General features: G+C 40.9%; 2 protein-coding genes and 1 long non-coding RNA gene across 7 annotated transcripts in view; all 3 read right to left on the reverse strand.

The window, feature by feature from the left end:
• Positions 1-11097, reverse strand: part of scrib (scribble planar cell polarity protein) — an 81558-nt gene extending 70461 nt beyond the window's left edge. For 2 of the 4 annotated variants that reach the window (XM_085468115.1, XM_085468114.1), the window contains exon 1: positions 10002-11097. In XM_085468115.1, the coding sequence (XP_085324241.1) occupies positions 10002-10160 (159 nt within the window). In that variant the 5' untranslated portion in view covers positions 10161-11097. The remainder of the gene's footprint in view (positions 1-10001) is intronic. The other 2 variants (XM_085468119.1, XM_085468118.1) reach the window with 1 other exon arrangement.
• Positions 11098-13598: 2501 nt separating this feature from the next.
• On the reverse strand, positions 13599-14303 carry LOC146701777 (general transcription factor II-I repeat domain-containing protein 2A-like). Its single transcript, XM_085468898.1, has one exon. It carries the CDS (start codon positions 14301-14303, stop codon positions 13599-13601), a length of 705 nt encoding a protein of 234 aa, XP_085325024.1.
• Positions 14304-20787: 6484 nt separating this feature from the next.
• On the reverse strand, positions 20788-22617 carry LOC146701778 (uncharacterized). 2 transcript variants are annotated; one of them, XR_014922389.1, is made up of 4 exons: positions 22560-22617; positions 21335-21411; positions 21178-21239; positions 20788-20902 (listed from the first exon to the last, which is right to left on the reverse strand). It is a non-coding gene; the product is annotated as an uncharacterized LOC146701778 (long non-coding RNA). The 2 variants fall into 2 exon arrangements; XR_014922388.1 differs by lacking the exon at positions 22560-22617 and having other exon boundaries at positions 21335-21475.
• Between the last annotated feature and the right edge of the window lie 3746 nt (positions 22618-26363).

Genomic DNA, 26363 nt, shown 5'->3' on the forward strand with positions numbered 1-26363 from the left:
GGAAGGTAAAAATATGCAAGGCTCAGTCTATGGCTTGGAAACAATATTTACTCAAAATTTGGGTTAAGGTGAAAAGTATTGGTTTTGAACCAGTGTGGCTGGATGGCAGTAACATCAATTGATGAAGAGTTAAACTGGTGTGCAGACAATGCTATCAAAGTAGTAAGCACTGCTGTGGCTGTGTTATTTATGCTTCTTTATCGTTACCTTTGAGATCTCAAGCTTAACATTCCTTCATGGTTCATGCTACATCGTTTAGGATTACAAAGAAACAAGGTGCTTAACGTCCTTTATCAGAAACACCATCAGTTATGCACTGTGAGCATGTATATGGAAGACAGAGGGAGAGTGAGAGCGGGAGGAGCAGGGGCAAGAAACAAACAGAAACAATGCTGTGCTTGGAGGAGTACTGGAACAAACAGCATTAAAACATAACCCAATTTTTCTAAAACGCTGCGTTTTCTAAATGCTCTAAAAAACAAGGTCCAGATTCAAGATGGTCACACAAAAACAGTCCATTCCAGGACTAACTTAATTAATCCCACTTCCTGCTCACAGAGACGCTCCCAACATAAAGCAATCAACAAGAAAAAACACAGCCGTTAACAGATCTGACCGGCCTGAACTTGAGGCGCTTTTATGCTCGACGTGTCGATTGTGTCTGATGATGATTTTCACATCACATCCTGTGACACCGACCAGTCATGTCACTCTTGAGTTTTGTAACCTGGTGCTTTGCGAGCGGCCGTCGTGGTTGGGTCAAAGATACTAGTGTACGATCGCGCCAGTTTTCAACCGCATTTTTAACAATAATGTTGCACAGAAGCTCACAGAGATGTTCCAAATGTTTGAAAACGTGAGTTTGTGGAAAAAATTTTGCAAAAACACCCCCCCAAAAAACACTTGACAAAGTCTTGCCTTTCAATTTTGACTTCTTCTCCTCCGTATCAACACTTATTCCATGATGCTGTCTAAGTGGCGACATCTATTGTTAAGGAGAGCACAGCAGTTTCTTGCTCCTTAACGGCGGGTATAAATGGCTCCATCAGTCTGATAACGGCACAGCTGTTAGGGAATGTTAGGGAATAAATCCACACAGTTCATGCTCTTTCTCTTCCCCTCATTCACACCGTGGCTGTAAATACTCTGCAATATTGAACTTAACCTGGTTTAACCTGGGAGTGGAGCGGGTAAGATGACTGAGGAAATTAATGAACAATGAACTTCTCTTATAAATGACTCGAGGTCAGGTGAACTGACCTAGGCTGCTCCATAAGATTACAAAATGTATCTACTCATCATATTGTCACCACAGAGATCACTCATGCCTGAGCCTAATTCTGCATGCATCACAACTACAGTTTTTATGCAAATCTGCCAGGTTTCTTCAACTATTAAAATTAAATTAGACTGAGATAAGGAGGCTTAAGATAAAGGGCGGCAATCCATTCACAAACCACTGGTACAGACAGTACACTGGACAGAGGATGTGAGGCCTATCACTTTTCAGAGTGATAGGCCCTCAGTGATTGTGTGTGGCCTACAGATAAAGGGCAGCGTTTGTTTGTGGTTGGTTTTTAATGCCATCCTGGATGACCTATTCCCCCCACGGGGACATCGACACCCTGACAGATTAGCCTCAAAGGGCCACTTGTGTGACTGGGAGTGCTGCCCCTGAGCTTCTGTACGATCAGAAAGTTCAGAAACAGCATCCTTTCATGAAGAAATGTCACAGCTGAATTGAAACGCTCCAAACTTCATATGCTCATTGACAGCAGTGATTTTCTTCCTCCTTTTGGAGTCTGTAGCCTAAACATAACCTGATGAAGATGTGCAAATGCCATAGACAGTTTACTCATGCAGAATAAACATCATTCCTAGAGACAAGTAGCCCTATGCCTTTCTGATGTTTCTAAACCAACTGTTTACAGGATAAGATCAACACATAAATACAGAGGGACAAAAAAAAAATGGTGTCACCTTACATCATGTCTGTCTTTAGCCAACACCAGGTATCCTTCCTATCTCATTGCACCAGCAGCTACAGACTCTCCCCTACTGCAAACAGCTGCCACTGCCACCACAGCCATCAATTATTCACTAGAGCTTTGCCTCTGTGTTTACCTTTGAGGCAGAGGCCAGAGTGCACGGGAGAGTGGCGTGAGACAGCAACACACAGACCAGCATCTAGTCCGAATCACACTGAAGACACAGGATCATTTGATGAGCAATGTGCTACTGTGCTCAAAGTCAATTTAAACACACAGGATCGGACTCGGATCGTATTATAACGAGGCTACGAGTTGTAGATTGCGTTTATTCTCCATATCAAGGTGACTTGCAAGCAATACTCATTCAGATTATCAATTATCATCCGTTAGTAATTGCTAAATTTGAAGAGCAACTCACAAGTCAAGCATTTCAGCTGCTGGATTCAGAAAACGTTCAGCATTGTTTTCTGAGAAATAACCTGAGATGAAACACTCATTCAGGTCAAAACAGATATAATCTCTCTTGGCACAGAGCAATATGAGAGGTATATACCCTTTCCAAGTACATGTTGGCTGTTGGTCCACATATACTTTAGATATATAACTAGGCTGTGTACTTCAAACGTTAATTTCAGTTACCATTTTGCCTTCTCTTCATAAGTAAAAACAAGATGAAACACTTATCACACTACAACCTGTTTCACTATGATGGTGCTCTTTTGTCTTTAGGCACACCTCTTCCAAATACTGTCCCTCCCATTTTAGTTAGCATTTGTTTGGGTTTTTGTTTAATTAAGTTTCACTCATGAATCTAGCATTAATGAGACTAAGTAATCATATAAAAAAAAAAAGAAATTCTCATTGGGACTTTTGCCATAATTGAGCAGCAGTAACATGCACCGAGTCAGATGTGTGTTTATGCATGCCTTACAGAAGCAACGTGTTGCACTCTATGATTCCTTTTACATAGTTAAACGCTGCCACTTCCCAGAAAGAAGGTTTTAAAATGCCAAACGGTCTCATGCCGGCTCGTGGAATCCTCACAACCTCAAATCTAATGTTTTTTCCATGTTCCTTCTGTCTCAGTTCCACTTTAATAAAGGGCAAAAAAAAAAGTCCAGATTTGGAGGCGAGAGCTGCTTTTTAAAATATGATGTATGAATAAAATTAGCCTAACCCCACTATTAATTGAAAATACATAATCTGATTTGGACAGGTATAGGCAAAGAAAAAAAATTGGTTTAGCCATGAAAAACAACTCTGTTAATAACATAACCAATATTATATTTCAATCTGAATGCATTTTACTTATAAGATTGGTGCATAATATACCCTGATCATGACTGCAAACAAAAAAAAATTACTTTACCATCCCTTTTTAAGATTTTTCTGATACTGGGCTTGAAATGGGGGCGGGAAGGAGAATGCACACCTGTAGCTGTGTAATGCAGATCTGGGATCTGTGACCACTTCGCAGACTTCTTCTTTCCCACCTGACACTGCACGTCATGGACTGATGAATGACCCCACCAGACCCCCAGAGGAGTGAGGATGAGTGGAGTTCAGCTCAACTCACAGAACCCCCCTACTCCTGTTAATCCATCTCCGGAATAATCCCCTCCAATCACCACTATATACTCACTCTCTCGCTCAGACATACACCTCCCATTACCCCTCTGTCCCACTAGATTGAGGGGGAGGGGCAGGCAGGATGTGAGACCAGCTGGTCATCAGCTCAGACAAAGAAACCTGCTGAATGAGCTTGTGCATCGAAAAGAAACCGACCTCTCACATTGCTCTTTCTTCATAGTCTCACCAGCTCTGGATGTGTTTTCAATTTTAAGCGGGGTGGTGATTAGGGCTGAACGATATATCGCATTTGCGATAATATTGCGACATGATCAAGTGCAATTTTCTAACCGCAAAGGCTGCGATTATACTGCGATTATATTATACAATTCATGGGCTGCATCCTCCTGAGGCCGCATTTGTAGACCGATTACGTCACAGCGACGCGCCGAAGGCTGTCCAAATTACTACCATATCCCAGAATTCATAGCGCGGCCCAACCAAACTCCAGTTTCCAGCAATGGCGGCCGCTACTAAGTTTTAAAATTACTCATACTAATCTTTCTGGGTCACAAAATAAACTTTTAACATATTTTCAGGCGAGAAAGTAGTTGTGTAAACATCAAATATCTGCTCGGTTTATCAAGATATCCCATATTTGCAAAAGTGCTTCGACGTTTTCAGAGGCGTCTGCTACCCACCAGCTCGACAGCTAGCCGGGAGCTCGAGGGTTACTGATGCGGCCGAGAACGGCACAACTCCCGGCACATCATTTTCAGATCACCGCGGAGTTTCGCTGCTCGGGTTAAACGTAATATATAAGTCACTTAGACAACCTAAAAATGTTATTGTTGGGCTTTTTTCAGTGTTTTGTTTGTTCGTGAGTAAATCGGTTTGGCTGAGATTAAAGTTATTAGATTAGATAAAATAAAACTTTATTAATCCCCCGGGTGGGTTCCTCCTTGGTTTTCACACAGCTGACTAAACGTCAAACAGAAAACTTATTAAACAGAAGTATGAGACAGTCGAGAATTTACACCAGTGTCTGGTTATATTTTAGATAGCAAGAAGCAGACGGCCGAGTTTATTAAACTCCACCGAGACAGCGGTGACGCTAATCAGAACTAGCCTTCTGATTAGCTAATCAGAAGGCTAGACCGTCCAATTTCACGCCTTTAAACTTTAAAGGCGTGTTTGTGTGTGTGTGTTTATACAATTGCTATTATGTTTGCACTTTATGTGTAATGTTACTGACTGCAGAGATCAGTAAGATGTGTGTATTTTTTATTTATTAGTTTTATTTATTTAATATTATTTTTTAATTGAATGACTGTCTAGTAGTTCACAGATGTCGAAAAACTGAGTGTGGTAAAGCCACTGATTTTTTTTATGTATATTTCTGCAATCTGCACATTGTACTGACTTTCATTTTAATGTTTACACCAGGGTTCCTTGTCAGCACTTTATGCTCAGATGTTTGTAAGCTAAAAATAAACTATTGTGTATGTTCAAATATACTGTTGTGATTGAAGAAGTTAAATAAAAATGTCAGTCATCAATTCATGCATCACCTCATGTCATCATAACAGAGGTCTGTCTTCCAGGAAAGAACAGTTTAAAATTAATGTAATATAGTATTGGCCATACTATATGATGTATTGCTTGTCTTTGTTTAATAATACAGAAGACAAAGACCTTAAAAAATAATCGCATATCGCATCGCAATCGCAATATTGGGGCAAAAAATCGCAATTAGATTATTTTCCATAATCGTTCAGCCCTAGTGGTGATTATGATGACGATAACGGTGATTGCAAAATATTACTTCTGCTTTCTCACAACCACAGTGGGGTGGGTCAATTTCACAAAGAGGAAATATTACTGTTTGTCTTAAGATGTGGACACGTTTACACTGTGTGGACAACGGCTTTACCCTACGTTATGAACAGCAGGAAAGCAGAAAAGCCAGATTTCGTTTTACCGCAGAGAGGCCACCGGCAGGTGCAATTTATCTTTGGCCCTAGCCTACTTCAGCTAGTCGCAGGGGAGAGACAAACCAGGACTCCACTGTAAAGTTAACTGGAAACTCGGGGAGGCGAGACAGAATGCATAACTCAAGAGGACACAGGGTGAAATATACACGTCCTAGATTATGACACTAAAACTTAGTGAGCATCCCACTTCAGGCTATAAATTCCAGTCAGGGTGATGTTCTCTTACACCTTTATTAAGGATTACACAGAAGATGGGTACAATCGCTTTTCCATAAGATACACTTGCCCATTCAAACTCGTGTAAACTGATTCACATTTAGTCAAGGTTAAGTGAATAGGCCACTTTGGGTTTCATTTGACCGAAGGCCGAATAAACACAAGGGAGTCAGGAGAATGGCGCTCAAGATGTTTATCAATGCATTTTACATTCGCAAAGTGGCAAAGAAGCAGATACCACAGGAAGTGTGCGCAGAGGCGAGCCGGCTTGCATGCAGGGGTCACAACTGTTGCGCTGCGGGGCTTTTTCATGGCCGGGTGAAGCCCTAATCTGCCCTTTAGCCACAGATCTGTCAGCACATACAGAGAGGGTGACAGCTGAGGATTTAAAAGACTACAACGTCACCCATCCTATTTAACAAGCATGTTTACATCCTGTCTCCATTCAAAACTAAATATCTGCACTCATAACTTTACCAAGTTAAAATAAAACCTTACAAGTTTATTCAGTCAAGGAGATAAACAAGAAAGCAGTGCATTCACAGCTATGACAGACAACTAAATAATGCACTTATTTAATAACATATTCGTCATACAACTGGTTTTGAGCAGTGTTGAGACAGCAAATCATATAAATTATTGTAACATTTACCTTCAGTTGTACCTGGAAGGCCCTATTAGGCAACAGCACCGGCAGTGACATGCATAAAACCTGTTTGGCAAAGTCTTACCGGGGCACACCCAGTTAGGATTTGTTCCCTAGTTCAACAATAGAAGAGCAAGAGCAAGAGCAAGTGCATATATTGAAAAGCTGCAAACAGCAGCAACCTGCTGTTTGATTTTGGCAGGTGTAACTGATACACACACACATACACACACAATCTTAAAATTGATCATTTGAATCATGATATGCCTGCAAATTTAGTGTAAGCCTGGTGAAGGCCAACACAGAGCACACAGGAAACATGAAGAGCTATGACATTGGATATGGGAGGAAATCAGATGGGTGAATGGACTTCTTTGTAACCTGTCATGGGACTTGAGAGTGGCTAAAAAGATTATTCCCTCTTCCTCCATATGATATTCCAGCCTAGGCTAGTTTTTCAAAGCGGCTAAAAAGAAATTCAGACAGCAAACATCCTTGCTGAGAATACAGAGCTGAAAGTAGAGAGACTACTACATTTCATTTTACAATTTATGACTTTTATTAAACTTTAATTAAGATCAATGATTTCTCTAGCATTGCTTTGGATTCAGGAGAATTTGGCCTTTTATACTCGGGGTTTTCCTAGAAGTTTTCTGCAGACAAATCCAGCTTACATGTGTAGTCACCCACCAAAGGCCCGTCTTAAGTCAGGAAAACCCTGACAGTCAAACTACATGGTAATTTACACAATAAGGAACCCAGCAGCAAAACAAATGCATGATTAAGGACTCCCTGTCATGAAAAAGAGAGTGGCATTAACAACTAAGGATGTATGAACATGTGGGGAATCCCCATCCAGTGGTTGACTTAAAGGCTCTCTAAACCCAGTCCACACACATAAGTCAAACTTAATGCTATTACTGTTCTACATAAAATAATCAGTGCCCGGATAAGATGCTGTTGAATTAGGAAATGGGAGACATCATCACCAGAGATAACAGCGAGCAGTGCGGTTGGGGCCGAGTCATAGCAAACTTAAGAAACTGTCAGGATGGGCCGTGCAAATCTCCCATCTGTTCACGCCGTTAAACCCCTACCAACAGCATCCAGACCCATGCACACCCAGCGTGACACTAATTACTGCTACATCTTGACTGCTTTATTCTTCACTACCAATTTAAAAGCAGTTAACTGCATTTCAGCATCTATAGTTTGTGAAAAGGTGCTTGAATCTTTTTCAATACGTTACCTATCACATACACACACACACCTGGCCAGCGCGTCTTTGCTAATTTAAAAGAAGTGACAGTTTGCAGAGGTGTCACCCCCTGAGCCAATTATTCTCCATCTATGGCACATGTTGTACATGGTGGTGCAGGAAAAAAGCAGGCCAGGCTGTCCAGGCTGTTTGTCATATGAAAGGTTGGCTCGTTCACAGACGCACATGATGAACTGATGAGCAACAGAAGAAAAAACAAACAAACAACTAGGATGTGAGACTGAGTCTAAAAATAGCTGAAGACTGACTAGTAGGTCCAGAGAGTCATCTCTGACTTGAATACATAGTGACAGGGCAGGAGCACAGAACTGCACAGAGGCACTCAGCTGTGAGCTCATAGTGGCAATGCCATTCATCATACAGTCAGTGTCCTTGTTTCCAACCCTGTATTGACCTGACCCCCTCGCGCCGCTTCCTCGCTGAAGCCCCGCTGATTCTGAGGACCACAGAGCACCCAGATGCTTCGTGTCTGCACGCTACGCATTTACCGTGACCACAGGAGACATTCTGTCACCACACATTTATGTCTCTCGATTAAAGCCAGCGCCACGCAGACAGGCTCAGTCGGTTAGCCGTCTGTGCCGGAGTATTTGGGTGTATCTGTCACTCTGTGTTTCAGAGGACAGGAACCAGGTACACCGTGGATGTCTGTCAGGTACGAAGTTGAGGAAAAGCACTCTGTCTGCCAGTGAACCTGATCAGGCAAACTAGGCTAAGATAGTTCAGCTGATTTTTTTCTCCATGCACAATAGAAAACCTACAAGATTTTAATTCCTAAGGCAGTAAGAGTGTAGTTTAAAAAAAACTAAGGGAAGAAAAGGAAATAAAATACAAAAATTGCCCAAATAAGTCTACACCTGTAGTTCTCAGACTGTGGGGTGGAACAGAAAATTTTTAAGGTTTTTTTTTTTTACCTTATTTATGTAAAGTTTAACTTGGATCCTTGATGACTGATTACAGCGAGACAGTGATAGGCTGTCTCTCTGTTTGCAAGAGACAGCCAATCACAAAAACCTGGCTCTGACTGGATAGTAAAGGAAACTAAAGCGGCTTATTTCAAACGGTTACAATCTCAAGGGCTGCACCAATGCACAGTGTAAGATAAATGTGGATTATTTTAAACTTTCAATCATGCAAAGCTACTTTATATGAAAATATGATAATGGTTGTCCCCTTTTTCTTGTCTTGAATATCAGTTTTATTTACCAAAAGACTGTAGGATAAATGGTCAACAGTGGTTCCTGCAATGAATGTGTATCTACTGCTCTGAGAAAATAACAAAAAGCTCTATTGTGTTTTGATTCCCAGGTGGTCCGGTGCCAACACTTCAGCCTCGGCTGACCTTGAGTTGTTAACAATCTTTATCGGTGAATATGCCACTCGTCCCTTTCACCACTAAAGCTAAAGTTGTGAAATAAAGACAGACAATGTCTATTCATACATACTCCCAGCAACATGACGATCACGATAATCACTGGTCTTACCGATGAACAATGTTTTCAACTAAACACTTGAGAGGCAAGAAGCAAATGTTTTGTTCCGCAAGTCTGAAGAAATCATACCGACAGCAGTCCTGCTCCCCTTAAAATAAACTGAGCAGTGCAAAGAGAACTTTTGTCATATTTCAAACTGTGGGAGTGTGGGTGGGGATGGCTTTGCAAGTCATTCCACGCATGCCTTCAAGAGGCTGCATCCAATCCAACTGGCCAATGCTACAGGCAACACTGTGCATGCCAGCTGTTTTGATCCGAGCTAGTCCATCTACCCTCTATACTCTTCTTAACAGACAATAACACCCCAGTATTTACGCCATACTCTACTTTTTCTTCTATTGATAAACTCTGGCTTATCAGCACTCTACTGTTCTTGACAAAAAACACACAAATGATACTGGATTGGGGTTTTTTGTTTTTTTTTACTTAGGATTTAATTCACTTATATACTTAAAAAATAGAAAAGCCAAGATAAATCCATTGCAAATAAGGTAACACCAACTAATGGCTTTGACTGTAGAAGGACTGATTACTGGCCCCACTATCCACTAACATATGTGCAGCACAACTTTGTAATGAATGTGTTGTTACAACACTGCAACTCATTTCCAAGCAAGGAATAAGGCAGCACTGATAAGGAGGAAGTACCTGAGCAGCTGACATTATGCAAACTGCTTTATTGGTTATGTCACCTTTTTTCTCTACAACAGGTGAGTGATTCTCAACTGTTAGCAAATGTGGATTTGGCGCAGTGACATGTACTGACTCACCCTCTGGGTATTGGTATATGGGTGTTTTAAATTCTCTGCATACCTTTGGTAGCTCTTTGAGTTGATTGGCATCAAGGAGAAGCTCCTCCAAACTGCGGCTGTATCGAAATATTTCATCAGGAACCGTCTGCAAGTTGCAATGCCGCTTGTCCACCGACTCGACGTGGCGGTTGCAGCGCCACAGGGGGATACACTTCAGCATGTCCGGCCGCCGGAGGGGAGGGGGGTCTGGTTGCCGGTGCTACTGCAATCTCCGCATCGGAGGGTGAAGCTGTGGGGGTAAAAGGTCGCTCTAGGAGAGAGGGTATTTTTGCTGGAGGGTCAAACACTTGCTGTGCTCACACGAAGATCCTTAACAAGAGGCCGAAATCCACTTAAGGGACACGAAATAATCCTTTCGATCTGTTAGCGATATTCCCCGTTTCAGTTCAGCCGTGTCCAGTGATTGTCAGGTCCGCGTCAGCGTCATCCAGCCCGGGATCACGATCAACGTAAACAACAACGAAAAAAAAAGAAATAATGAAGGAAAAAAAGAAAACGAGAACTCCCACTCGGATCAAGTGTTTCCTCACTTCTTCGTACTGACGAGAGTATCGTTAGCTTGTTTTTCTACTGCCACCACATCCCCCGAATCAGACCCGAGCTCTGCCGCGGCTAGCTGGAAAACATGCACCACGAAACAAGCCCGCTACGCAGAAAGGCTGCTCCAAGTGTCGCACTCATGAGTGGCGACTGCAAAAAACACACACAGCCACTTGACTTGTGGTACAGATAAAACGGCTACAACGAAACAGCTAACGCAGCACAGAGAGCGAGTCAGCAGAGATTAACCCGAGTATGATAGTAGGATGTCCTCAAGCTAGTTAGTTAGCCAGCATCGGCTAGTATAGATGACTGCACGTCTTTGTGCCTAGCTGCCGTTAGCTAATACTGATATAATAAAACCTATGGAAAACGCCGGCCTTTGGGGTATATTAGCGACATCTCAAAATTATCCAAATAAACTTCCCAGTTAGTTTTCTTTTAGTCCGACGTGCGTGAAAATGCCAGTAGCAAGTGCTGGAGCTCCGTGCGCAGCCGCGCTTACCTCCCCTGTTGCACCGAGGCAGGCCGGTTTGCCGTGTGGGGGGCTGGGCTCGGTTGAGCTGGAGCATCGCCGCTTTGCGCCTCTGTAACGGAGGCCACGACTTGCTTTATTACACCACCTAGCGGTATTTCTCAGCAAGGTTAAGGAGAAAAGCTTTTCAAACACATGCTAGTAAAAGAAAAGAAAATTATATTTTCATCTAATGGTCAAAATGGTCATAATGCTTATAGGCTTTTTACTATTTAACTTAGGCTTTAGTTTTATTTTAAACTGCAATAATGCATATATCTGCAAGAATCCTTGTATGGCTCAGATTTTTACACATAAAGCATAAACAGGAATATACAACGAATATACAATTTTTATACCATAAAACTGATATAGCACATTTTTACAAAGAAGTAAAATATAAGTTAAAACACACACACACAAAGAGAGTTAAATGTAGAGCTTTTAACATAAAACGTTTCTGAGTCTGTGTTTAAATGTATGCAGAGATCAGTTCAGATTGTTCCAGTAAACAGGACCACAATAACTAAAAGCATCATCAGCACACTTAGATCTAATTCTGGCAGCAGTTAAAAGATCGGACTTGGTGACCTGAAAGGTCTAGTAGGGTTATGGACACTGAGCAAGTCATCGATGTACTATTGGGCCAAATCACTGAGTGCTTAATGAACTAGTAGAAGGATTTTAAAGGTAATTTTGTGTTGAACTGGGATCAAACAGATAATACTGTCAAATATCAGTCTGTTTGGGTTCTCCGGCTTCCTCCCACACCCCAAAGACATCTGGGTAGTGGGGTTAGGTTAACTACCAACTCTAAACTAGGTGTGAATGTGTGAATATTTGCCTGTCTCTCTCTGTTAGCCCTGTGATAGACTGGTAACCTGTCCAGGGTATACCCTGCCCCGTGACAGCTGGGATAGGCTGCAGTGCTGTCTCCCTGTGACCCTGAACTGGAAAAGTGGAAGAAAATGGATGGGTGCACCTATCGTCTATGACTTGCTCAGTGTCTAAAACCCTACTAAACCTGTCAGGTCTTCAAGAGCAGATCTTTTAACTGGATGGTAACTTTTCCATGTGTGTGTAAGGACTGTGGCTGCTGCATTCCAAACGAGTTGAAGTCATCCTACTGATGATTTGGATAGTCCTCCAAATTAAACAGTTTCTCGGAAGTCAGTTAGAGATATGAATTATCTAAGTTTGGGGGTTTTTTTCTAAGTTAATGCCATTAACTTAGAAACTTCTAAGTTAATGGCATTAACTTAGAAACTTCTAAGTTAATGGCCATTAACTTCTTTCTGATAGTACCATGCAAAACATGTAAAGGTTAAAGAGTACTGGACCAAGAGCTGATCCCTGAGGAACCCCTGACTGAATCTCTATTTCTCCAGATCTAACTGAAGGTACTAACTGGACCATAAACACTTCTATCTTTTAGGTGTGATGAAAACCAACCAAATCACAGAGCATTTGAATTAAAATGTCATGATCAGCATTGAAAGTAATATACAGGGTGGGCCATTTATATGGATACACCGTAATAAAATGGGAATGGTTGGTGATATTAAAGTCCTGTTTGTGGCACATTAGTATATGTGAGGGGGCAAACTCCTCAAGATGGGTGGTGACCATGGTGACCATTTAGAAGTCAGCCATCTTGGACATAACTTTTGTTTTTTTCAATAGGAAGAGGGCCATGTGACACATCAGACTTATTGGTAATGTCACAAGAAAAACAATGGTGTGCTTGGTTTCAATGTAACTTTATTCTTTCGTGAGTTATTTACAAGTTTCTCTTTGTTCACAGCCATTGACATGTCGAAGAGGTTAACACGTGAGGAGCGGATCGAAATTGTGTTGATATCTGGTGAACTCAGTAACCGGGTCACTGCAGCAGATTTCAATGCAAGACACCCTACGAGACCACCCATCTCCCATGCTACAAAATCAGGCAGGTGCATAAATTCAGGCACCACAAAAAAAAAAAAAAAAAAAAAGGAAATGAAATGAAATGAAATGAAATGAAATCAATATTTAGTAGGTCCGCCTTTTGCAGAAATTACAGCCTCTAAACCAGGGGTATTAAACTAAAATTTGAGGAGGTCCAGTTGGAGAAAATCTTCTCAAGCAGAGGTCCGGGACATCATAATGTCTAACTTACGTTATGATTGTGATAGAGAAGCAACCTTTTTTTTTTTTTTTTAATTTATATCTGAACGTATGAACAATAGACTGTCAAATCAATGAAAATACAAGTTAAAACATTTCAACAAAATTTATTGTTAACACTGAAACACACAGTAGGCCTACATTAGAAATAGGGCTGCTGTTTAAAATGAATTAGAGAAAATAAATAAAATGGCTAAATTGTGCATCTTAAAACAAAGTGCTTAATTTCAGAAAAAAAAAGTTTCCCTTTTTCTTTACATTTTACATCTCGACTAAACAGTCTCAATACATTTTCAACAGATAACATCAAAACATTTTAACAATTTTACAGTTTCTCTTTCTTTCCCCCTTATATTCCACGTCCCAACTTTCTGTTGTTCAGTGAGAGAACTGAGCTTTAGTTCGCTCTACTAGGATTTTAAATCTGGGCTGGAATGGTGTCAGGGCCATTCTCATACACATGTGTAGGTGCTCATTGGTGATCCTGGAACGATATTTAGTTTTTATTATGTTCATTGTGGAGAAAGCTGCCTCACAGCTGTATGTGGAGCCAAACATGGTCAAGATGTACAGGGCTACTTTCCTCAGATTTGGGAAAGCTGTCTCAGAGACCAATTGGGGCCAGAAAGTGGCAGGTTCAGTTCTTCCAAACTGCTCTTTCAGGGCCACATCTGCTTGGAGATCAATTAGTTGCATTTGAAGAGGCCCAGCATTTGCCCACTTGAAGTGCTGTGTGACTTCCTTTGAGAACCCTCTGACATCAGTGATGGCAAATGGGTTCTTTATGAACATGGTGAGCTGCTGTCCAAAGCTGAAGCTATCAAAACGTTTGCTGAAGTTTTCAATCAGCTTATCAACAAAGTCAACAAAAGAGGACACATCTCTCTGTCCCTGAACCTGTTCCTTCACTGTTGGGAAGTGTGCATAGTCTCCTTGCAGGTCTTCTTTGAACACTTCAAGTTTCCTCTGAAAGCAGCGGACAGCTGTCATCAGTTCACAAATTGAATTGTCCTTGCCCTGCAGCTTCAAATTCAGTTCATTCAGGTGTGAAGTGATATCAACCAAAAAGGCCACAATATCCATGTTTTTCCCATCATTTAAAAAGAGAGAAAAGTTTGTTGCTTTTTGACTTTCCAGCTCTTCCAAGAAAGCTGCTACTTCACTTCTGATGGACCAAAATCGCTCCAATGCCCTGCCTTTGCTAAGCCATCTCACATTGTTGTGAAGCAGAAGATCATCAGCGTGTGCATCAACTTCTCTGAGAAATTCCCTGAGCATGCGATGCTGACAAGAAGAAGATGCCCTGAGAAAATTTATCATTTTCATCATTGTTTTCATCACCTCAGCATACTCATCTGACAGGGTGGAGCATAACACTGACTGATGAATAATGCAATGATAAGAGATTAGCTCGGGATTGTCCTCTTTCATTCTTGCTACAGCTCCTTTCTCTCTCCCCATCATAGCAGGGGCTCCATCTGTGGTTATTGAAACCACTTGGTTTGGCTCTATTCCTCGCTTTGTTAACATTTCCTTAATGGCCAGGTAAATATCCTCTCCTCTTGTAGTGCTGTGAAGGGAAGTTACACCTAGCAGGTCTTCACAGAACTCTTTCTTATCATTGTTGAAGAACCTTACATAAACTAACAGCTGAGCATTGTCAGACACATCAGTGGACTCATCTACAGCCAAGCCTACACATGGTGTCTTATGAATAGCTTCTTCCAGCTGGGATAGCACATCCTGAGCTAATAATTCACTTCTCTTTGTGGCTGTTGATGCTGACATAGGTATTTGCTTTATTTTGTCATGAAGTTCTTCTTTTTGTTTACCCTCAAGTAATGTTTCTGCTACTGCACTCATGCACTCTTTGACAACACCTGCAAAGGGCTTTTTGTGTTGACCTAAAATCCAAGCAACTCTGAGGGAACATTCATGAGCACGTTGTTGGGCGGTGAAAGAACTGGTTAAGATCCTTGTGGACTGATCATATTGGGCTCTGAGACTGCTAATTTTCTGGGACCTGAGTTCAGACTTGGGTGGGTATGATTGTTCAAAAGCTTTGTGCTTTGTCTCATAGTGGCGTTTGACATTGCCACTTTTAATCAGTGCCACGGTTTCTGAACATATGAGACACACTGGTTTGCTGCTTGCGGCCGGAAGAATGAACATATATGCGTCAGTCCATTCAGTCTTGAAAGTTCTATTTTCGGTGTCTACTTTTCTCTTTTTTGAAAGCGCCATAGTTGTTTTACCTCTTGTGACTCCCGCTCACGTCTTGTCTCACTGTATCGTTAATCGTCTCGCTTGTCATTCACCTCTCACCATGTCTTTCCTCTGTCTGTCTGTGTCTGCACTCAGCGTTGCGATCGCCTTGAATGCGCAGATGTGATTGGCTAAGTAGTGTCACGTGGGTGGCGTAACTCGCACACAATTGGTTAGTATGTTCCCTGGTCTAATACAATGTAAGGTTACCGCTTAAAATTGAATCGCCCCGTCAAAATTAAATATAATTTAATATTTTGTTAACTATAGGTCCGGGTCCATATAGGATGGCGACTGGGTCCGGACTCGGACCCCGGTCCGCCTGTTAGTGACCCCTGGTTTAGAGGATAAAATCCCAGTGTTCATGAGAAGCTGAGTATTGCACTGGAGAGGAAATCGTAGGACGGAAGGCTGAAAGAAACACATGATTTTTGTAAAAAGGTGGCAAAGATTAGAAGTAAAAATGGTTAATTTGTTTTTGATTTCTTTTACTAAAATAAGTGGTTATTTTTATTTTCATATACGCATTGCAAATGTGCTCATAATGAGTTGGCACTCAGTCTTTAGAAGGTCATAAGCTTCGTTCGGCGTGATGGACCGGACTGATATATTGCAGGTATTGACTTTGAGTGCAGAGGGCTAAATGCAAACACGCTTACACACACATAGATTATGATTAGAATAAGTCCCTGGGCCAGAGAGTCCTGAACATTCTGAATATTCTAAACCAATTTTGAATCACTCGAGGAACAATGAATAACAACATTAGATTATTAAGGCTAGGCAGAGAGGTGTTTTGGTTTTCTGTCTTACAGAGAAAGGAACAGACACCAGACGAGGTCACGGAGATATGAGGATCCTTTGCAGCAGAGATAGGCGTGGAGACTGCCGAGACAGCAACTGGGGCCAAGGGTCATGCAGTTTGGGCTCTAGCTAGTCACCTCAAAAGGATGGATCCCATAAACACAGCAATAACCATGAAGGGGTTGGCAAAAAACCAGGAACACCAGACCAACGAGGTTCGAGAGGCTCTTGGTAAAAAGGGGGACACGGCTGTGACCCCAGAATACACAGATCGTTGTTTGAAAATCGGGGCAGAATAATCCCCTGATCTGTGCAACGACTGAAGGGTGGTCTAACCCCTGAGGTCGAAGAAAGACGGGCAGAGAATCACCCGACTGGAAGACACTGATAGCTGCAGCAATAAAGTAAAGGTTAAAAGCTCCTTGGACAGAGGTTCTAGTCTGAGTACGTTTGAAAGGTACAAGGTGGCACCAAAATGAAGTTGGGGAAACTGGAGCACCAAGATAAAGCTGTGGGAGAACTGGAGAGCGATGGGAGTGTCATCTGTAACTACTATTGTTGTTGTAATCATAGTTTTTCTTGCATCTGAACTGTGCAAACACAGAGGTCATCCAATATGGTCCACTCGTTAAACGGGGACACAGGGCCTCAGGACTAAGAAGAAGAAATGGACCTCGCAAACCTGGATTCTAGGGTGTAAGTGATCTCTTTTAAAAGAGATCAAAGGGGGACTGTGAGATTATTATATTATCTTATGCCACGTTATGCCCCTGATTAATGATTGTGAAATTATTATGTAGTTTTAGTTTGCATTATTCTCCTGAATTAGAAGAAGGTGATAACTATTACATTTGTTAAACTGATTTGTATTACATTAGGCTGCTGATTTATTGTGAATGAATGATATTGTTTTATGATGCATTATACTGCTGAGTTATAAGAAATACTGTTTTCAGAGAGTCAGGACCTTGCTTTTTCTGATAATAGAGGAGACAGAGAGCACATTCCACGGGAGCTTCACTCCCACCGTTGTTAAAGGTAGACGAAATAGGGACCCAAGGCCATAAGTCAGGCTCGCTTTTGATTAGAGAGTCCCAAACATGATAGCTTGAACCAAGTTTGAAGAATTAAGAGACCAATTGAGGAGATGAGTGTGGGAGGCGTAGTAGGGAAAGGTGTTTGTTTTTGTCTGATGTCTCAGAGGGTGTTGTCTCATTCCCTGGGCCAGAGGACGGCTAGAGAGGGAACGGTGACCCGGGCCCATGATGCCATTGATGGACATGGAAGCAGCTGAGTGGGCTGAGGAGTGACACAAGCAACGTATGGTGACCTCTTGTGGTCAAGAGGTCAAAAGCGGGAGTGTGGAGATCAGGGAAATATTTTACTGCTACTATTCATAACCATCATCATTACCATTACATTAATTATCATTTCATCAAAGCATTTATTCAATAGATTACACATGTTCTTAGTTAAGATTATTACACCTATCACAGAGAGCTGTCTGGTAAAAGGTTAGAAGCATCAACGGGCGGGGTGAGGCTGAGTGCGTTGGAGGTCGAGACACACACACACAAACAGTAGTTAGACTCATATTTAGGTAAGAGTTCAAATAATAGTTTGCAAAAGCTTGTGACTGCAAAATTGTGTCTGCCTAAGGGACAGTTTGTTCCAGGAGATAAGCGAGAGTTAGAAGATTAATAGGAAGCACCTGGCCTCGAGACGGAGAAGATGTCCTTTTAAATGTGTCCAAAGTCGTCAACAGAACATTTGTGGTTTTGAAACTTATGCATGTATTGTATCTGCTTGACGCATGAGGGGGCGTCATAAACGTAAACCCTGATGGTATAAAACAACTGCTTGTGCATCATTGGGCGGAGATCGATGCTGTCTGTGGGCAGTGTTCATCTCCCCACGCGCGTGTTCATTAAAATCATTGTTTGACCGAAGCTCTTCTGGACCATTATTGTTTTGTGCTCACCCTCAATATTTGAACTCGTAACAAACAGCAATAACGGCAAAACATGTAATGGACGTGCTGGTCCACTAGACAACATCATGTTAATGTAATGCTTTGGGTCTCTTATGCAAAGTAAAGAGGCTGAAATAAGGTGTCCATGAGTATCAGTTTTCAACATTCAGTATTAAGAGCCAAAGACTGTACGGGTTGGGCCAGTCGTCAAGTCCTGGAGCAAAGTGAGCCTGCAAATCAATAAGATGCAAATCAGTTTATACCTTTCATATAATGTTTGAATTTGTTTATTCTGAGTTTTATTGTTCAGTTAGTTTCCACAGTTCATATATCATGTGTAATTTTTCATTAGTTTCAGTGTTTGTTTGTATTTTATTCTATTATTGATGGTTGTGTTGACAGATTTATCCAAATTTAAAGCTATAGATGTGAACTTCTGGTTCCTTTATTATTACCTGTATAATTAGTTTCAGTGTTTGTGAAGTGGGGAAGGAGGACCCAAAAGCAGGACTCGTGCGATGGACAGTGCTCTTTATTTACTGTGGAGTAAATAAGACAACACAATAATCCCTTGAGCTCCCTCGACTCCTGTGTCATGTCTTCACCCAAAACTCTGTGCTCTCTGCTCCCATGGCTGCTGTCCACCTGTGCTCCACTCTCCTCCTCCTGGGAAAAAAAACAACAGAGGCAGCCGTCAGGACACCATGCCGCCTAATCAACAAAAAACAGTCCCAGTCTAAATAATCTAAAAGACCAACCACAGCTCCAGTGATGGCAACACACAGTTCTAGTGACCAACCCAGTGGGCGGCACTCGAGAAAAAGCAGTTCAGGTGGCCTGCATACATTTAGTATCAGGCTTTACAAAATAAAGTATCAACTATGTTAGGATCCATGTTCATCATGTGTGATGTGTGTTTACATTTGAAGGTGTTTGTGGATTTGTCACCTCTCTTCAAGGTGTGGTTTGTGTTTGATGCTGAAAGAGATAAAGACTGCTGATTGGCTGAAGTAGGGTTCAGTAAAAATTGTTTGGTTGTTGGTTTGGGCACTGCTCAGGTCCACATTAAATAAACTGCTGCTCGTGTGTTTGTAGGTTCTCAGTCATCCAGGTCATGGTTGTCTAAGGAGCCTGGAAAGAAAGCGACTTTACTTCTTTAAGGTTCTGGATGATGTTTAACTTCTGATCCAAGAAGCTTCTTCAGTTGATGTGCTTCCTTTGCTCATTTTCCACCTCTGCACACTTTCGTTTGATGACAATGTAGTGCAGTTCTCCCAAACATACAACAGAGGGCGCTATGCACATTCACTGAAGTGCAGAAAAATACAAGTGGGGGAGGAAACAAACAGCAGCATCAAGAGAGAAAACTGAAGTGTTCAAAGCGAGTTACTTTAGTCTCTTATTGTAATATTAATTGACATCTAAACATCACGTTGATGCTTCATGTTTGAGTTCCGTGTCCTTTTACTGCTCAGTTGGAAAATATTGATGCAATTTAAAAGACGAGGAGAAGAGTAATTTCTCTGTACTACTTCAAAAGTAATTTGAAAGCACTGCCTCATATGGAAAATGAATCATGATGAAATCCTGAAACAAATAGTGTTTGTGAATATGAAGAGTTTAGTTTTCATTTTGGTCTTAGAAGTATAAAAATGCAGGACTGAAGACAAGATGGAAATGATGTGTTATGAGAAATAAAACACATATGTCGCTATGTACTATAATTTTATTTTGTTTATTTTTTGTTCTTGTAGGTTTTTTGCTTTAGTGTAAATTTTGAAAGCACTGCTTTTAGTTTGAAAATTGGATTCAGTTTTTAGAGTTCGGACAAAACAATGGACGGTTTCAAGAAATGTATTTTATCAACAAAACTTATTTTGATGGTTACTGTATTTATTTTAATGCCCTCAGTGCACGGAGGCCAACAGCCTCCACGTAAACATTTCCACCCCCAACAATCAACTCAGATTTATGAAGTCTATCATGTTCAGGCCCTGCAGCTGATTGGTGGCATGTCTGATCAGAAAGCCTTTCTGCATCTTCACAGTGTGAGTCTGAGAGTTTCTGAACAACAGGATGAGCTGCTACACACCTGACACCACATTCAAACACACACAAGCTGCAAATCTGACACAATATTTTAGACCAAAGAAAAAGGTTCACAATTTGCAGTTAACATGAAGATATTCTAGAGTAGAAACAACACACAGCACACAAGTTTCATGTAGAGATGATTGTTTATTCTGGATGTTATTTTCATTCAGTTATTTTCCATTATTTTGAGCAATTTTCTGATTTATCCAGTTCATGTCAGAACAAACATTCACAGTAACAGCTGGTCCAGTACAGACACGTTCAAAACCAGAACTGATTACACCATAAATCATGTTGTTGTAAATCACTCCACCACCAGAATCACCCTGAGAGAAGAGAAATGTAGTTTGTGCTCCCCAAAATATCTAAAACATACACAGATGATATACAGTAATATTAGCAGTTAACTAACCCCACCCTACTTGATGTTCTTCCAGACACAGCCTGTTGTTATATGGCACATATGCAGTACACTGAGAGTATCTGGTAGGCTCACAGTCAGCAACACACATGTCTGCACACTGAAGATTAGGTGGTTCATCAGGGACTAGAGAAAAAGGAAAAGAACAAAAGTTATTCATAATCTTTCAAAAGCTAAAATTGTGAGTAGAATGATGTTTCATCTTTTGTTATGTTTCCAAATGATTTTTAAACAAGGAACTTGGCGCACAGTATATCTACTCCAAAATTTACAAAAAGAAAAAAACTTGTTCTTCATTCAGTATTAAACAAAAAACATAAATGTAAGTATAAAACAGTCACAGAAACCGAAATCAGATTCTAGCATTAACTGTGAAATAATCAAACAAAATATGGTCTTACGTGTGTGGCCGGTGGCATTTACTCTATAACCACCAAGTCCTGCAACCTGAACGACGTCTCCTCTAGAAACAGACAAAAAACAAAACAATCATAAATTAATTTCACATCCATCCATGTGACATGAACACAAAATAAATCAATAAATCATATGATGTACTCTGCAGGCTGGGTATTTCCAGGTGGCTGAAGTGTTTCCAGGCTCCTTAGACAACCATGAGCTGGATGACTGAGAACCTACAAACACACACGAGCAGCAGTTTATTTAATGTAGCGGTGAGCACTGCCCAAACCAAAAACCAAAAATATATATTGTACCCTACGTCAGCCAATCAGCAGTCTTCATCTGTTTCAGCATCAAACACACAACCACAATTTGGAGAGAGGTGAGAGATCCACACACCTTCATGAGAGGAGCCACTAATGTAAACTAACACCACACATGATAATCATGGATCCTAACATAGTTGATACTTTTTATGTGAAGTCTGGCACTAAACCTCTGTGTTCCTGTCATACTGCATGTACTATATATACATGTAGCATATACAAAGCACAATAATTAAGCTGTTAATAATTAACAATGTCTTCTGTAAGTATTTCATTTTAAAATACACATCCATTCATGCATTAATGTTTAATGTGTGAAACATTTAAAAAGTTAGTTAAATAATAAATAATAATAATAATAATAATGATAAAAACCCTCTGTAAAGGACTTTTGGATTTGATGCTTTATGTCTGGATCTTGCGCTTTTGCACCATCTGGTGATGAACAGTGGAATGTAGAGTTGGTTGCATTTTTGGGTCTCCACCCAACCCCTTTTTTGCTAGCACACATGGTTAGCTCCACACATGGAAAAAGTAATGTTCAAAATTAAATAAGTGCAAGAAATAAGTTAGAAAAAGATAGTAAGGCCACAAAGGACTATTTAGCCCCTCCTGGAGGTCAACTTACTTTGCTTGTGTTCTTTAAATGTTTTATTTTCTGTGATTAATTACGTTGTGATTGATTTACACAAAGTAGAAGAATGCATTTTGATGTGATGTTTTAAAAAAAATCGTTTTCTTCTTTGAGCAGTTCTCCCGAGACCAGAATAAACCCCGTTTTATAACTCTACATGGTGCCTACGTCAACCTTTGAAGGCGCTACACCCTCAAAAGAATCAGCTGTACAGCACATTTGCTGCTGTTGTTACCAGACACAAATATAAATGTGCCAAATTTTAGATCACAGGAAATATTTCTTAGAGCAGATTTTAAATCAGTAACTTTGCAAATTTAGAGGAAATGTTTTTGGACAACAAACGTGTCACATTTTAAACAGGGTTTAATCAGCGCTGACATACAGACATTTATGCGCTGGGTATAACAGACATGCTTACCGTGTGAAAGGACCGCGGATGTCTTGGAGCAGAGAAACATGCTGTATTGTTGTTTTTCTTTATTGCATAAGCAGTGCCCGACTGTCTGAAACGCTCTGTGCGGGTAGCAAAGTCGGCTCCAACGCACCTGCAGGCTATGCCCCATAGCAGGCATCCATTTGAAAGAAAGGTGTCGCTGCGGCTAGGCTCACTCGATAGTCAGGCTTTTATTTGTATTTGCGGCATTCTGGTGCGTTAAAACTAGCAGCCTCTGTGTCCCGCTTGGATCACCATTCTGAAAATTCTGATATTTAAATAAAATGATGAATCGGCGAGTGATGAGGAGCCACGTAGATCCTAAAATGAGGTTTGATTAAATTAAACTCGTATGAACAGTGATGACGCGTTCCAAACAAACGATGCTTTCTACATGGCCAAATTGTGTGCTAACTACCTCACAGCGCTGTGTCCGGGGTCCGAAAAAAAAAGTTAAAACGATATACCTTGCGAAAGTTGTGAAGTGCTGAGGAAAATACTGTGTGTCTGATGGGGTGTTTTTATATAGGTGGACTTGGTTTCAGTTGACCTCTGACATGGAGAGATGAAAAGAGCAGTTTGTAAAGAAAAAAGGTGAAAAACTATGGAACTACAGTTGGGATGTGTGTGCTGGGATGCTCTTGATAAGTATGCAGCTTTTATTGTTTTATGACTTGTTTTGCTGACTGTTGGGGCCCTACCTGTAACCCCCTCTGTCTCATCAAGTCTTACTGTTGCAGTGCGTTTGTGTGGCTACTAGACAATTATAGGTTGCATTAAAGGAACATTGGGGGGTCGATACAGTGCTATTGTGGCTAGTTAAGAATATGTGGTTTTTAGAAGTATCACAAGAAAAGTTTATTTCTAAAAGGATACATGTTGTTTGTGGTACTCTGTTTTAAAAACTACTAGCCTCTGTGTCTTTCAGAGCACAAAAGAAAAGTGCTCCTAAACTAGTTAAAAAAGTGCCTTTATATTACTACTGAGGTTGAGGCAGTAACAAAGTTCTTTAAATCATCAGGCAAGAAAATCCAGAAACCTTGGGTTAGCCGTGGCTATCCGGGTCATCTGAGCCCGAATAGTAGTGATGTGACGTTCTCTATCGAGGCTTCAAAGCTTGTGTCGAGTAATTGAGGGAGCGTTTCTGCGATGCGCGTATCGAGGCTTGCTTCATTTATGGGAGGAGCTGAAAATGATGACGTCTGAAGCCTCGCTGCCCGGCTGTACCACGTGACTGGTTCAGGAAGTGGTTCGAACTTTGCCGCGAGCTACGACAGCGATATAAACCCCTCAGACTTCATTCAAAAATGTGGGTGTTTGATGGAGAGTTGCGGTTAGTGAGAATTTGGAGACAGTTTGGAGGTTTATGAGAGAAAGTCAGGAGAGAATGGAGCCAGCTAAGAAGAGGAGGATATCCTCACCTGTGTGGGAACATTTTGATCTTATTCCTCCCAACAAGGTATGTAAATTTCTACAGAAGATGTATTTCCATAATATTGATGGTGCAATACAATTTATGTTAAATGGAAAACTTCCACAACAGGCAAAAAAAAAAGCTTTTTGCTAAAAAAAAAAAAAAGATTTAAAGCAGAAGTTTTTTGCACTGCATTTTAAAATGAAAACATATTGCATTTATTTGCAATTAAAAACACACAGAGCAGAAAGTGTGTTACTGTTTTACATCCACAGGCACACAAGAAAAGAAGCAGGCAACATGAGGTCAAGTTATGGCAATTTTATTTTTGTATGTCAGTACATGCATTCAGAATAGAGTTTTTAAAAAACAAACAAACGTCCCAAGTAAAGTTTGGGGGGATTTTTGTGAAAGAAAGGTTGAGAGAGGGGGAAGGAGGAAGATGCTGCTGGGTCAGTTCTTTCTCAGCAGTCTGCTCCAGAATCCCCTCCTGTCCTCGGCTTGCTTTTCTTTTGTCTTCAGCTCTTTTAAGGTTTTGTTGAGCTGCTCCTCGGCATCTTTAAATGTTTCTTTCAGCTGCTGTTTGGCCAGTTTCCCTTTGTGTTTGAGGAGCTCTTTAGCTTCCTTTTTGTGCTTTTGTATTTCTTTAAGTTCATCTTTGCAGCCTTTCTTGGTCACCGTCGTTTCTTTCTTGAATACCTTCAACTCAATTTTCCCTTCTGCAAGTTCCTCTTGCACTTTCATCAGTTCCTCCTTCATGTTTTGAGTGTAACTCTTTGTATCTTCCATTTCTTTCTTTGCTTCCTGTATTTTAATTTTCTCTTCCTCCAACACTTTTTGAGCTTCCAACAATTCTTTCTTCATATTTTCAATCTCATTTTCTGTCTCGTGTTTACATTTTTTCTTCTCTTCAAGTTGTTGCTTCACATGCAGTAATTCCTTCCTTAGTGTTTCAGCTTCAGCCATTACATTTGCAGCGTCTTGTGTTGCCAACTGCATTTTGCTTTTTTCCTCTTCAAAAGCTTCCTGCACCTCCTGTAATTCCTGCATCACATTTCCTGCCTCCTTCTTTGCAGTTTGATATTTATTTTTGGCTTCTTGTGCTGTGCTTTTCTCTTCCTCCAATGCTTTTTGAGCTTGCAACAGTTCTTTCTTCATGTTTTCATTCTCGTTTTCTGCCTGTTGTTTTCTCATCTTCTCTCCTTTAAGTTTGAGACCCACATCCTGTAATTCCTGCAATACTACTTCAGTTTCAAACTTTGAATTTTTAGCTTCTCCTCTTGATTTTTCTGCCTCTTATTTTAATTTGACATTTTCAGCCTGTATCATTTGAAATTTAAAATGAATCAGCTGTACTGTATTGTGAGGTGAAGCACTCGCCGATCCTCTTCTCGATCTCCCTTGATTCATTTTGGCCTTTTAAACAAAGGAGCCAACGTTTTGTAGAGGAGTGAAGTGAAGTTTTCGATGTTTCTTCGTCAACTGTCGTTTGTCCTGCACAGAGATGCTGCTGTAGATGTGTCTCTAGCTGTGTCTGGATACAATGAAACATGCTGGAACTAAGTGCTTGTGTTGCACAGTTCTACTAAACATTCCATTTCATGCATGCTCCGCCCACATGGTCAGGAATGTCAGGTGCTGCATCTCCAAATGCTGCTCCCGTTGCCTAGCAATAACAGCTGTTTACTTTTTGGGGTCTGGTTCATTGTTTAATAAAGAAAACATGTCCAAGTATTGGGTGCTGAGGCTCAGCGCATATTCTAGCCTGCTGTGTGGGTGGGCAGCTAGAAATCACTGGTGGGCAACATGAGTGAGGAGAAAACTGGAGCAGCCAAGCAGGGAGCTGCAGGTTGCTGGTTTGAGTCTCTGTTCAGATGCTGGTGTCTCCTCTCTCTGAGATGTCTGCAAACTGTCCCAGATAAAACAATAAGGATAATAAACAAACACGTGACTAAAATAACAATTATGACTCTGATGTGTTTCATGTGTAGCAGGATGGCCTCTATACAGCAGTCGCTGCAAGCATCCACATCGCCACACTTACTATTCTTTAAGCAGGCGTGCTGGGCTCCTCCTAAGGAAAGTTTGAAACTTCATTTCCTTCATGCTGGTGAACTTTTTACCAAATATTTTCATCAAAGCTTCTCCATCACTGACAGGGATTGTTTGGATCTTCACACTCATCTCCACCAACCCTAAAAAATGAGTCTCACTTTGCTCATATAATGCCAGGAGTGTCTCCATATTCCACAAAAGTCTATGCAAACATGTAACAGTATCCCATATTCATAGAAATATTATTGATATTATAACAAAAGCTGTCACCAACACAATTGTCCCAAGTGCTTTTTTTATTAGTTATTGCAAATGCTTGA

This window comes from Copadichromis virginalis, linkage group LG9, assembly GCF_057382275.1.
Source record: "Copadichromis virginalis isolate Kocher_CV1m ecotype Utaka linkage group LG9, C_Virginalis_male_GT1.1, whole genome shotgun sequence".
NCBI classification, from domain to species: domain Eukaryota; kingdom Metazoa; phylum Chordata; class Actinopteri; order Cichliformes; family Cichlidae; genus Copadichromis; species Copadichromis virginalis.

Excerpts from the sequence above, each read along its gene's own strand:
- LOC146701777 (XM_085468898.1), bottom strand. The coding sequence starts at position 14,303 with ATGGATATTGTGGCCTTTTTGGTTGATATCACTTCACACCTGAATGAA.